The sequence below is a fragment of the Drosophila simulans genome, chromosome 3L (genome assembly GCF_016746395.2).
Source record: "Drosophila simulans strain w501 chromosome 3L, Prin_Dsim_3.1, whole genome shotgun sequence".
Classification (NCBI taxonomy): Eukaryota; Metazoa; Arthropoda; class Insecta; order Diptera; family Drosophilidae; genus Drosophila; species Drosophila simulans.
In genome coordinates this window covers 22484623-22498742 of record NC_052522.2, presented here as the reverse complement: position 1 = coordinate 22498742, position 14120 = coordinate 22484623, and the positions used below count along the sequence as shown (strand labels likewise).

Here is a 14120-nt window from a genome sequence, read left to right as displayed (position 1 = left end):
TGACCAGGCTTTAAGCATACTTTAAGGCGGTTTCTGGCGGCTTCATTGAAAGTGGGAAAGAAACGCGCTGTGGGCTTATGCTCACCAATGCTCACATGGCAGCGTGTGAAAAACTGCATTTTTCCGCATATGTGCGCAGCAAAGACACAAAAGTCAAATTACACTCCTCCTCCCGCAATATCCTCTTTTTTGCCATCCGCCAGCCATTCCCTGCCACGAAAGCATTTGATATGCTTTTAAAGTGCATAAATTAGTGCTGGGTCGAGATTGAAATAGAAGGGGCTAAGGCGAAATCCGGGCAAAACAATTGTATTTTCTCAGTGGACGCCTTTGTGGACCATCCGGCGATGGCAAACCTCCATTTGGCATATTCAGGACCCGTCCCATCCATTCATATGTGCTGCAATGTGTGTGTGGTGTGGTGTGTGTGTTTGTTTGCATTATCCGAGCAACTTTTGTCTGGCTTTTTGGCTCTGCGCTGCGATTTTTTCGACCAGCCCCGACTATTTACTCTTGAAGTTTCCCAGGGCTTAGATATTTGGTAGGAGATGGAGCAGGCGGAGGAGATGAAGAGCGTCGGAGGCCAGATTCTTTGCCATTTAACTAAGCCGGTTAGCAAACAGAGTGGGTCCTGGACTCCACGGCACACCCAGTCCTAGTTGCCAAAAAGAACAAATAAATACGCTCGGAAGGGGCTGCTCAAGTCCATGGAGAAGTTTCGGTTCTGTCGCTGAGGCCTGCAAAGTTGCAAAGAATGGAGCTCCACAGCCCGTGGATAAATATTTATGAGCCCCAGCCCCAGATCCCATTCCGGTTTCGGGTGGCAAGGATTTGTCTGTGGTGGCTGGGTTCACATCTCAATTAAATATACCAAACACGTTATGTTGAACATTATTGCATTTTTAATAATCAAGAAGGGACAAAATTCGTTTCTCTTTTGGCTAATAATAACAAATGTGGAAGGCTTAGCAGCTAAAGAGCTTAAACACTAAGTGCGGCTACGCGGGGCGATACACACACATTATGATACAATTCCATTTACATAACGATAGTAATTGTGACAAACATACAAATATGCGACCAATATTAATCTATATATAGGTATATTTACAAATATCACAACAAATGGGGCATTGCGGCGGAATCGTTTGGGTTGATTAAAATTGGATCGTTGAAATGGGGGTAAAACAATAAAATGGTAAAATAGAGTTTGCTCTGAGCTCCCTCTAGAAGTCCTGAGGCGCACAGAAATAACGGATCCCAAGGGCCGGGACAACAAAGCCGGCCCATGGCAGATCCATTTAATTTCCATGCGCAATCTATTCATCTCTCTCACATAAACGTGCTAGCTAAGAAGGCAGAGGAGTCTTGGTACTATTCAGAAGAAGATGCAAAGGCGAATGAATGAAGTTTAGGCTGTAGGAAAGGCTAACAGTGCACGGCTAGAGCAGCTAGCCCTTACAGCTTCTCGGAGAACTCGTAGGGCGGGGGCAGTCGGCCGTTTTCCACCTTGCAGTCCGGCTCGAAGCCGGGATTCACGTGCTGTCCCTGGTTCTGCAGAGCGCTTGCCGCCACCTCGGCGTGATTGCGGCTCCTGCTTATCTGCGTGGAGTTGCGCATGCCGTAACAGAAGTAAATCACGTAGCCGATCACGATCCAGACGAGGAAGCGGATCCATGTGTTCAGGTCCAGCTGAAACATCAGGTACAAATTCGCAAAGACGCTGAGGCAGGGCACGAACGGCACCAGCGGCACCTTGAACGTGAGCTCGATGGTCGACACCGGCTGCATGCCGATCACGACGCAGATGAGGATCAGCACAGCGCCCACCAAGCTGAGGGCCACAATCCCGCCGGTGCTGTCCAGGTCGAAGACTTTCTGGAGGGAGCACCAGACCAGGCAAAAGATGGCGAACACCACAATGCCCACTTTGGTGATGGACGAGGTCATAGAGTTGGGCTCCCGGAAGGAGTTGCCGTTGAAGAACTGCCGGATAACGTTCGGAGCCTTCACAGACACCAGCTTGGTCATCTCCTCGTCCTGGTAGCGCAGCACCAGCACGCAAATTGCTACGATGGTGTATGCTAAGAGGGTTCCGATGGACATCATGTCCACAAGCTGATCCAGGTTAAAGAGCATGGCCATAATTGCTGAGGAAGGAAGGGAAGGACGTTCATAGAGTCATAAATAAGGTGGACTGAGGACACTTTCTGACAGCGTACTTACATGCAAAGATTCCAGACACAATGGTGGCCAGGAGCGGGGTTTTCGTGTAGCTGTTCACTGTGGACAGTTTCTTGAACAATATGCCGTCCTTGCCCATGGCGTAGAGGATGCGAGGCAGTGGGAACATGGCGCCCAACAAACTAGTGCAGAGCGCAAACACAGCGCCAATGGTCACAATCCACTTGATGGTGTACCACTCGACGGAATCGAAAGCGTGCGGGAAAGGTGCGTCCTTGTCCTGCAGGTAGTAGGGCAGCATCATAGTCAGCACCGTGGACACTCCAAAGTAGGATAGGAAGATTATGATCAGCGACACCACGATAGAGAGCGGAATGTTGCGCTTTGGGTTGATGGCCTCCTCGCCCGTGGTGGCGATGCAGTCAAACCCTACGAAGCCGTAGAAGCATTTGGCAGCTCCGGCCATCACTCCAGCAATGCCGAACGGCATGAAGCCGCCCGTGCCAAAGCCCTCGGGAACGTCTTTCTCCGGGATGCGCCAATTGTCGACGTTGGCGTTCATGGCGCCGGCCACCAGGACGATAGCGATCGTGACCAGATTGACTGTGGTGAAGATGTTGTTCAGGAAGCTTGACTCTTTGGCGCCAAAGGCGAGGATGCCCGCCAGGAGCAGCACCATGCCGAAGGACAAAAAGTCGGGGTAGTCACCCAGAAAGTCGACGTCGATGTGCATCGACTCATTCAATGCCTTCGACATGTCATTGTTGATCAGAGAGTCGAAATATCCGCTCAGGCCGCGCGCAACTGAGGCTGTGCCAATCACATACTCCAGAATGAGGTTCCATCCTATGGTGAAGGCGACGAACTCTCCAATGGTCACGTAGCTGTACACGTAGGCGCTTCCCGCCTTGGGCACTCGGGCGGCGAACTCCGCATAGCAGATCCCCGCGAAGGCAGACGCGATGGCCGCAATCAGGAAGGAAATGGTCACCGCCGGCCCGGCAATATTATAGGCCACCTGACCAGCCAGCACATAGACTCCCAGTCCCAAAGTACTGCCCACTCCCAAGGCCGTCAGATCGAAGAGGTTCAGCACTCGCGCCAACTGGGACTCGCCTTCGTTCACGTCCTCCGTCTTGCGACGCGTCAATGCCTTCCAGAGATTGGTCATGGCTGGAAAGAATAAGATTGGTCAACTACGGTCGCATTACATATTTGTTTAACTTCAAACAGTGTTGTATAATTAAATCTAATCATAAAAACATACTTAGAAATCTGAGATTTAAGCTTGATTCACTTAACTATTATTGGCCATTGGACTAAAATTAATCAGAACCATTATTATATCCCTCCACTCGATAAGAAAACAGTTGCGTAAGCTGATCAATAGAGCGGCCGGAAACCAAGTTTAATTTCTAATTCAAGCTTGCTGTTGGTTATCATTGTTTTGTTTGGCTATGTCCGGATTGGATTGAGTTATTCATCGCTCTAAACTGGTCCAGCAATTTACAATGACTGGTGATTTTGGTTAATTAATGCTTGTTGCGATTGCCATTGAAATGCTTCTTACCGTGGATATTTGATGAATTATTTGATTGCAGAACAAATATTAGTATACAGTAAACAATTATTGGCGGAGTTCCAAAATTATCGTAAGAAAATAATACGAAATATGTATGAAAGCGGAATCTTGCATTAACACTTGAAACTCTGAAAGCATAGCAGTCATAAATGATTTATAATTTAAATTTTCATAATGCATATTGGAGGGATAATTATTTTGTTTTCAAACCATAAGGGGACCGCGAAGACTTAATTCAGAAGTAAAACCGGACCCCAATTTGCCTCTCGAGTTTCCCGACTAACAGATACCTGTTACTCAGCTAGTGTGAATGCGAAGTTCTTGAGATCTCGACGTTCATACGGACAGACGGACATGGCCAGATCGACTCGGCTATTGATCCTCTTCAAGAATATATATACTTTACATGGTCGGAATCGCCTGTTACATACTTTTCAACGGATTTAGTATACCCTTTTACTCTACGAGTAAGGGGTATAAAAAGTAAAGTTGATCGACACTCGAGTACATTTTAGGGTCGATAAATCTTATGCCATAATTGGCATTTAAATTGAGTTTTTATAGACTGTGAGTCAATGAGCTCCAGCTGTTTTAAGAAATGGATTTGTTTTTTGAATTTGCTACAGGTTCTTTATCTCGTATACATCAGAGGCGCCAGTAACTAAAGTCTGCAAGAGCGGTTAGTTCTTGTGTTTGCCTTTTGTCAGCTCATGACTTGTATTTGGAAAACCCAGTAATAATCATATTATTTACAACATAATTGCAGTATTCGGTCTAATAATCGGCCCGTGCTATAGGTAATTTCACATTATTTGGCTTAGCCCAACCCCACCGGCCGATAAGCCGCTTAGGGGCCAGTGAAGCACGCGCCAGGCTTTATCTTATCGGCCGGAGTTCAATGTAGGAATCTCAGATTAGCTGGCGAAATCGGTGTAAAGGCGAGGACCAATGTCGAATCTCTTGGATTTCGAGGGTGCCAAGCGAAAGTCGGCCTTGATTCTTCCGAGGATCGATAAGCTTTCGCTGGGGCCGTCATAAACGGAGTGGCGGAGTGGTTACAAGTTTGTAGCCAACACTCGCACTGATATCGATAACCTGTTTTGCACTGAGTTATCTATTAGCCAACGATTGTCAACTGGGCTGTTAAAACAAAAGTGAATCCCTGAATGTAATACTCTGTATGAAACTCTCAACATTCTAATAGATGCAAATCTGGTGGTCAATAGAAAAGCATTTGGAGTGCCGAGGCTACTCATAAAACAAATCGAAACTCGCCTTGAAGGCAGACAGTAAAATTGAATCGTATCTATACCTAATTAAGAGTTGTCTACACCCAGAAGGCAATCATCTTCAAACACGGCATTTTAGCGAGGCAAATTATTCCTCGAACATGCTGCGTTGGTGTGGATTTTTTGTAGTCTTTTTGTGTAGTCTTTTTTTACAATTCTTGCTCATTATTTTGAGGATTGCCTTGATAAAAGCTCACGTTGTTCTGGATGGCAATTATAAATTACACAATTTTATTAGCTCGCCATTAAGTTTACGATCATTCTCTTTGCTTTCAGACGGATTGGGGATTAGGCCGAATGATAACATATCTTAAAACGAACCGCCAGCTACCGAGTCACCGAGTTCTTTCACACTTCAGGTGGCATAGTCCTGGTATCCTTAGTGGATAAGCTGGGTCCTGAAATACACATACTTTTTCCTTTTTATTCGTCCGCCGGCTCGAGTCGAAAGTCGCCCCGTTTCACTCCAGTCGCGTTCAACTCTCAGAAGGCCAACAAAATAACTGCCGATCAAGTAACCGCGCGCGACGCTCTCCAAAATGCTTCTGATCGTCGTGCGCTGCTGGCGGATCGGTTAAAGCTTTGGTTTCGCATTTGGCCGACGCGTCGGCTGATTGCTAACAACTTTTTCCCAACGAAACGAAAGCCGTGTCGCCCTGGATTTCCGGTTCAATCCGATTCGCGACCGAGGGCAATATAATATATATTTTCGGGGCGGTAGGACTGACCGTACATATGTTGAATTGGGACAACAACTCCCAATTACATGAATACAGATGTATTTGTCGCCTTAATGCGGGTGTTAGCAGCTGCACTTGCTTCGCCGGCCTGACGTCACCGCGATAAGCTGTTTTCCACCGGCGCTCGTGCCATCGATAAGCCATTGTCGAGCGACCATTGTCGGCCACAGGACGGCTAGTGTGAACCGTCCCCTCGCTCCCCCGAGGGTCTATCGAGGGGCTATCGGCACGTTGGAACGCCGAAAAATGCGAGTTGAGCGAGCTTCGCCACCGTTAGCCATGAAATTTCTGCCGTAAACTCGGCGTAAACAAAACACAGTCAAGTCGCATTAAACGCATACCAATGAATGTGGGCGAACGCCTGCCAGGCGACCTTGACCCCGTTGGGCGTCGTTATTTTGACCTGCAACTCCAAGCCCGAGCACTGAAATGCACTAAATGTTCTGAAAACACCTGCCAGCTGCTCTGCTCGATAGGAAAACACATTTGTGGCTTACGAAAACTTTTTCATCACGCAGCTCAGTTATTTTCCACACCTCGACTTGGACGTGGACGAGACGGCTCTTCAGCTCTTCTTCTTCGCCAAACGCCAATCGGCAATCGCAACAAATTCATCAAGCGAGCTGCCACTGCCGCTGGGTCTCCGATTTCAAATTTCAAGCGGCGGCTACGGCCCCATGACCAATGACTTGTCAAAATACTTCTCGCCCTGGCTCAAACTGCGACGAGACCGGCTCTCGGCTCTCGAAGTGGCAGAGGGGGTGGCAGGGGCCAGTCAAACTCGAAAGTCAAATCACGAAGCCCCCAACACCTTAAAATCTCGTTTGTCAGTCCATAGTCCAGCCGTAGACCTACTTCTTTGCAACGCGAATCGCAGTGAGACATGGACATGGACTCCAATCGCCGCCGAGCCGCGATTACATCTGCGCCAGTGCACCTGTGTGCTGTGGTGAAGTCCCAACGTCTCTATTTGATGTGTCATTAACGGCCATCTCGTGGCAGTGCCACTCTTCGCAGTGCTCGTCGAGACACTTTGACGTCAGATGGTCGCGTTGTGACGTCACTGGTGGGCAATATAAACGAGTGCCCGGGGATGGAGTAATTGATCACTAATTTGATTCGTTCGCCTGCAAATATTTGATCAATTCATTGACCATGGTTAAGCATTTTCACACCTTCGCCAGACGTCTTGGTCCCCTGTGTGTGTAGGGCACTTGTGGCTCGAGCCAACGTCACCACTACGGGTAAAAAAACGGAGCAGTTGGGTGGCGATATCGGCGGGATTGTGGCATGCCAAATCGGTTTATGATCCGCACAATATATTTGCCTTCTAATTTATGAGCCCCCAACTGCGGCCTAGCATTTACGATTCCGGCTCGATTGCGTTCAGACTGCCTCCAGCCGACCTGCCCTCCATCCACTAGCCAACTTTTCAGAGCACTCGACTGGCTCGTTTCAATGAAAACTCCATAAACACTTCCTTTGACACTTCTCGCCTTTATGGTCCGCAATTGGTAAAAGGATTGTAAATATCTTCTCAATTTTATTTCATCTCACCTTTTCGTTAGATGGGATCGGAGCATGTTTATAGCGTTTCCCAGACGGCCAATAAAAATTAGTCAAATTGTATAATCCCGCGGGTTCTGGAGCACACAAACATACGTTATCTTCCCAGCGGACCAGCGCTGGCAGATTAATCGCTCGAGAATTTTTGGCCTGCGAGAATCCGCGGGGCGGGAAGAGGCGCCCATGCGTTGGCTTAGTGCAAAGTCGGCCTCTGTCGTGTCGGCGGTGCTATATAATTTCATTCGCCTAATATCTGATGCAATTAAAGTAGGCCCTCATCCATTTGGCAAGACTCGCGATAAGAGATAACTGCACTGGAGCAGCAATTCCCATATTGTATTTGGCCACTTGGCCGCGACTCGTGAGTTCGCCCGATAAGAGATAACAGAAAGGAGAGAGTTTAGCCCACTCCACATCGCACTATCTCCACCACTATCTGACATGGCCTCTATCAATCCCTGAGGCCGCCCTCACAGCTCCAAGGAACCAAGAATAGACAATGTATGAGCCCGTCCCTTGGTATGATTCTCCTGTCAAACGGACTCCATACGATAGATACTCCATACCCATGCCTGACTTTCGTAAAAAAAGATTAGGGCGAATACTTTGTCAGAATTTGATTTCCATTATTAACCGTTTTCGAGCTCACAGGCTGCATTGACACTTGTGAATTGGCAAAAGGTAGACAATGAGCTTGAATTTGATCGATTGGCTGTTTGTGCCATTTATTTGTCAATACCTCTAGACGCAATTACCAGGGAAGTGCCGTCTAGGCAGCGATGGATGTTTATCTCGTAGCGCCGAGAATGCTTTTACCACCCAAGACCCCAAGGCGGCTAATTACGTTACAGTCAACGAACTTTATGAATTTTCGCTTGTTTCACAAAGTTTTAAAGCGAACGGTATGCATACTCCATATCTTAACTATTTTTCATTAGCCTACGAGGGCGCGCGGGATGTTGGGAGTTAACCTGCCTATAACAATGGGTTGTGTTTCAATACGCCTTGTTGAGTGCTCAGTGTTGCCTGCAAATTGTTTGTGACTTTGAAGCTGCCTTTTTCGCCGAGCGGGAGGAGTTTTCTTAACTTGACATTCGCGGAGCCAGTTGGAAACTGCAAAATGGTGCGCTAAAAAGCAAGTCATATGGAATGCACAGGGGAAAGAACAAAACAGAACATGCACATTCGCGCGCAAATGCCAAAGGGGTGAATCACAGCCATCTGAGTCCGTACCAAAGCCTATTACCCATCACAAACTTTTTTTTATCTCTGCGAATCACCGATTACAACGTAATCTTTCTCTGATACGGCTCTTAGAGAATTGGTGTTTATGTACCTGCTTTTGTCGAACTTTAAATCCTTTAAAATTATACAGAAAATTTTCTGGGAAGTCAGCTAAGATTGCCTGTTGAAAGTAACGATTAAAATCTGATTTCGGGGACAACCACAAATCACTCCTATGCCTGAACAGATTATTTTATCAGCTACGGTTGCCAAGTGCCGTTTACCGTCTTAATTATCGCTGATAATCGGGCCGATACGATGTCGTAAATAATCAGATCACGGGAAAATAGCCCTTCAACCCAGTGTTGGGCTACTTGAAGTACAGATCATCATGGCCAAAGCTCCGCTAGGCCACTTCTACAGTGAAGTCGTCGCTGATGGCCCTCGATGTACCCAGTGACATGTACCCATGTACCCTGTACCCACATAAAAATTAAAAAAACATTGCTCTGTGATTCCAAAATCCAAACAAGCTTATTTCCTGCCCAATTATTATTTATTCTGCAAAATCATTTACTTCACAATAGTTAGAAATGTGCACAAACATGAACTAATCTTCGCATTTTCAGTGTCGCAATTACTGTATATTGCACGCATACATGTGTATGTACTTGTATATGTACACGTTATAGCCACTTCAAGGGTACAACAATGATGTCATGTAGGTAGGCCAACGATTTGCGGAATACAAAAACAAAAAGAAAGTTCCAGAGGTAATAAAAATTCAGAATGCCGAAAAAAGCAGTCGACTGCTCTCCAAAACCGGAATTACCGTAGTTTAAGTAAAACTTTCTGGGTTTCAGGTTCGATAGGTTATAACTTTTGCGTGATGTGTATGGTGGTAGTGCGGATTGGAATTACAGCAATCGACAGTCAAACGACACTTTATGAAAAGCACTTTCCGTAAATCATTCGCACTTTATTTTGCATACACGCCTGCGATCGCGACAAGCCACAAAAACAGAAATTAACCCAACACTCTCATTCCCGCGCTCCTCGCGAAATGTATTAAGCCCAATCCAAGACGAAACAAACTGCACTCAAATACTCGAGCCGCACTTGGTTTTAGCGAGCAGCGCAAAGAGGAATCTGATAAAGAGAAGGTCTGGCAATCCGCGCAAAAACCAACGGGACAACTCAGTCTGTAATATTTGATTTCCCGCTGAAGAATCGAACCGCGCATTTCCATCTTGTTATACCCGTTGCTCGTTGGGCGAAAGGGTATACTCGATTCGTTGCTAAGTATGTAACAGGCAGAAAGAAGCGTTTCCGACCATATAAAGTATATATTCTTGATCAGGATCAATAGCCGAATCTATGTGGATATATACGTCTGTCCGTGTAAACGTTTGGATATCAGGAACTATAAAAGCTAGAATGTGGAGATTAAGCATAAAGATTCTAGAGACAAATACGCAGCGCAAGTTGGTTGATTATGTTGCCACGCCCACTGTAACGCCCACACATTTGAACATATTTAGAAAAAATGGGCGCTTTGTGCCCGTTAGAGTTGAGGTAGTACAAAGTTTTGTATCAACTCGATAGAAATTTACAAGACTAATATAAATATGAAAATATATCAAAGCATTTTGCAAAACCGTGGGCGTGGCAGTTTTGGGCAGTTTGTGGGCGTTAGAGTGGGCGTGGCTATATGGGTCAACAAACTTGTGTCTCTAGAATCTGTATGCTTAATCTCAACTATCTAGCTTGTATGGTTCTGAGAACAGCTTCGGATCAATAAAACATCAAAGGTACATTTTTGTTGATCTTATTTTGCGATAGTTCCAGTTCCAGATAGTACCAGCTATGTGATTTTGTACTCCCGAAACTCCAGTTCCGATTTATATAAAAAATAGGGAATAGTTTCATGCAGATATGTAGCTTCCAAAAGCGGACACTAATTGAATATATAAATATATATATATATATATTTGCTTCCTGCTGCTTGTTACATACTCTTCAACGAATCTAGTATACCCTTTCACTCTACGAGTAACGTGTAAAATAACATTAAATTGCACGCTTATTACTTCTTAACATCTTAATTATCGGTGATAGACAGCAAGACCATTGAAAAATACATAGTATGTATGTAAGTATGTATGTATGTATGCACAACACTTTTTAATTCAGCGTATTGATTTTATATTTGTACTAATGTGCTAATAGGCGCTAACACAAACCATTTTATACAATACATGGGGGAAAAATGTAAGTACATTTGGCCAAGTTATTCCTTTATTCAATTGGCAAATTAATTACTTATGTACGACGTCTAAGAGCGGCATCTTTTAAATAGGGGGTTTTCCCGAGCATTGCGTTTTCCCCACGCTCCGTGAAAAACAGGTTAAGGCTGTTACGTGCCGCTGCATATTGCAAGCGGGCAAGTCTACAGCTCACACTTTGATGCAGTTAAATTCAGGTAAAAAAAAAACGAGGGGGAAAATGCTTTGGCAAGCCGATTCTTATATACCCTTGCTGAGTTTATATACCCTAAACAGGTGAAATACTTAATGCGACGAATCTGATATACCCTTTTACTCTTCGAGTAACGGGATTAAACTATTTGTTCAAAAACAGTTATCCTATGGACTCTTCAACTTAATTTCAAAACTAAATTGTGTGCTGTTACGTGCTCTTTTAAACAAAATCAGAACAGTTTCTAATCAATAACAACGAAGGTGCATTTTTGTAGAATTTATTTTTCGATAGTCTCTTTACCAGCTATATGATATAGTAAAAAAAAGGAAAGGTTTCGGAAACCTTTCCTTTCGGAAAGCAGAGACTGATTGACTGACAGACGAAGTTGGACATATCGACTCGACTGATGATACTTATCACTAAAATATAGATATTTATACTTTATATATTTATACTCCCTCGCTGCTCCGCTAACTTATCTCAGAAATCAGTATACCCTCTGCAAGGGTATACAAGCACCTCGAGGGGCGTGGCAGAGGCCAGTCTTTCACGCCGTCCAACGCCCAGTGATTTGCATTCGCCATATTTCAAATTAGCAATTCAACATTTATAATTAAAAGTTGTGCAAACATTTTGAGGCATTTATTGCATAATTGCGTTCGGAGGTGTGTGGGTGAAAAAAAAACCGAGTTTACCGACATTAATCGGTGGGTTTTTGTTAAATCCTTGTTTTTATATAATTAATTAATATCCATGTGGCTTGGGCGGCGAAAGGGGGTGGGAAATAGGATTATCATTTTCATTTCAATTGCCCGGAAGTCATTTGCGATAGTTGTTGATGTTGCTCTTGGGAAATGAAGGAGGGGGGCGTATTGTCAAAGCAGCTGACAAACAACTAGAATGGATAATTTCTATTTGTTTGTAAAGTTAATGCGGCCGTAAACAAATAAAAAATCTCCCACCGCCTGCGCTCTAATTTAATTACGAAGCGATATTATAATTCAAATGTCCAATGCAAATCTGCTAATGAACGCTCCCCTCTTTTCTCGACACACTCGTCTTATTCATTTAGCAGCATTTAAATTTAAACATTAAAATTTTGAACACAATGCCAGTGGGAGAAGGAAGCTCCCCATCCTCCGATTTGCGCTTCCGTCTGGATTTGGATTCAGCACAGCCGAATTATTCATCACTTCACTTTTATTGCGCCTAAAGTCGGACTCGGAAACATCAAATTTTAACCAGCGATAGCAAATTACAAGCCATTCCAGGCAATTTTAGCCGACTTCTGAACAATGCAAATAACTCCGCCGGCGGCAACCAATCAATGGGTTGCGAGAAATAACTTAGCAAGTGATTAGCCGCACAGAACTTTTCCGTATCAAAGGCGCTGCCTAGTCCCTCAAACTGTCTCCCCATTCCCATCCTTCAGCATTTCATCCTTTTGCGAACACACGCCTACAAAGTTGGGGAACCAACACTCTTTTGGGCTATTTTTGCATAAATTTTATTGCGCCTAATTTCAGTTGGTTATTCCTGGGGCAGCTTTGAATAAATTAGCGAAGCGATTCCGCCTGCAATGCCAGAAACTAGACCAGGAACTCTTTACTCCTTCAACTCGGCTAATTACCGCGAATCCCCAATGATGTGTACACACAAATGAAAATACAATTAAGAGCGACATTTATTATCTGATTCATTCCACTTTCACATATAATTATCACCAGATTTGTGATTGTGATTTCGCGCTTTTGTGTGGGGTGCGATGCGGAAACGTCTTTATATTGCTCAAATGCATACGGGTAAATTAATGAAAGCTGCCATGGGCTAGTCGCTGGGCTAGTCAGTAATTAACGAGACAGACTAACTGCGATTTGCGTCTGAAACAGCTTTAATTGACGGATATTATCCAGGCTGCTGTTACCCAGATGTTCTCTGAAGGTCAAGTTCTTAGTTAATGAATTCTATGACGGATTCTAGTAGCAATAGTAACCAAGAAATAGTATATATAGTATAGCGAATGTTAGACTCAAGAACTATCTCCAACTTGCTACCGCTACTGATGCGAAACCATCATAAGATGTATTTATGTGGATCTCATTCGGGAAGTTTATATAATATCTTTGAAATCAGTCATCGCCATTGCTTGTTTGCTAATCAAGAGATATATAGAGTTAAATAATATTACTACGAGCATGTCTTGTTTCACTGGGAATTATAATTAAAGTTAGAAGTATTTACATTCTTAATTAGCAATCTAGCCATGTCCGGATCGGACGAACATATCTTAAAGTCCGCACGGCTCGCTTTGTTAGTTTTTTATCCTATTGCATTTTACCGCAGGTTTCAGAAAGTTTAAACTTCTTTTATTTATTAAGACAAATTTATATCTAAAAATGAAAAGCTTTTATTCGTGTTTAATTATGTCTTTTTAAATGCCATTTGCTCGCAACTTTTTTAGAAACCGCATAAAGCATTTGTTTTCTAACTCTAAAATCAAGAAGCATAAGTCTAATAATTATATTTCATGAATATATAGAAACAAAAAAACAATTACTAATAACAATAACACAATATATGTACATACAGTTTTGATTTTTATGGTAGACCTTCGGAATGTTTATGAATCTTCAATTATATGTTGAACTTTAAAAGGTAATAGACAGTTGTGGCGGTTTAGCTGGCCTCTAACTGGTTTAATACTAGTTTAAAGCAGCGTCATTGATCTCCATAAATTGTTTATGGTGTCACAGAGCAATATATCCACGTCACATCGGTCTCCCTCTGAACAAAGGTTCTGGCTCTTCCAAACTCACAACACCAACGCGGGCTAACATCCATAAAGCTGAAGTTCCAACGAGAACACCTGTGGGTGCCGAGAGCTTTTGGATTGAATCGAAACCAAACCCGACCGAATGCGGCAACCGCTGGCGATGAACTCAAGCGAGCTCTAGACAAAAGTGCGCCAAGTTCGCATGAAGCGGCACGGAGAGCCTATGGCCAAGTAATTTGCTATACAATTGAGCGGGTCTCACACAACGGCCATAATAATGC

At 44.1% G+C, this 14120-nt stretch overlaps 1 protein-coding gene across 3 annotated transcripts; it reads right to left on the bottom strand.

Annotated features, from left to right (window-relative positions):
* Window positions 1–879: 879 nt before the first annotated feature.
* Window positions 880–14000, bottom strand: LOC6739162 (cationic amino acid transporter 3). Of its 3 annotated transcripts, none has more exons than XM_039293897.2 (3): window positions 13654–14000; window positions 2227–3357; window positions 880–2150 (listed from the first exon to the last, which is right to left on the bottom strand). In XM_039293897.2, the coding sequence occupies exons 2-3, from the start codon at window positions 3353–3355 to the stop codon at window positions 1459–1461; spliced, it is 1821 nt and encodes a 606-aa protein (XP_039149831.1). In that variant the 5' UTR covers window positions 3356–3357; window positions 13654–14000; the 3' UTR covers window positions 880–1458. The 3 variants fall into 3 exon arrangements, with proteins under 3 accessions (XP_039149831.1, XP_039149830.1, XP_039149829.1); XM_039293896.2 differs by lacking the exon at window positions 13654–14000 and adding an exon at window positions 9418–9713; XM_039293895.2 differs by lacking the exon at window positions 13654–14000 and adding an exon at window positions 5469–5622.
* Window positions 14001–14120: the final 120 nt, after the last annotated feature.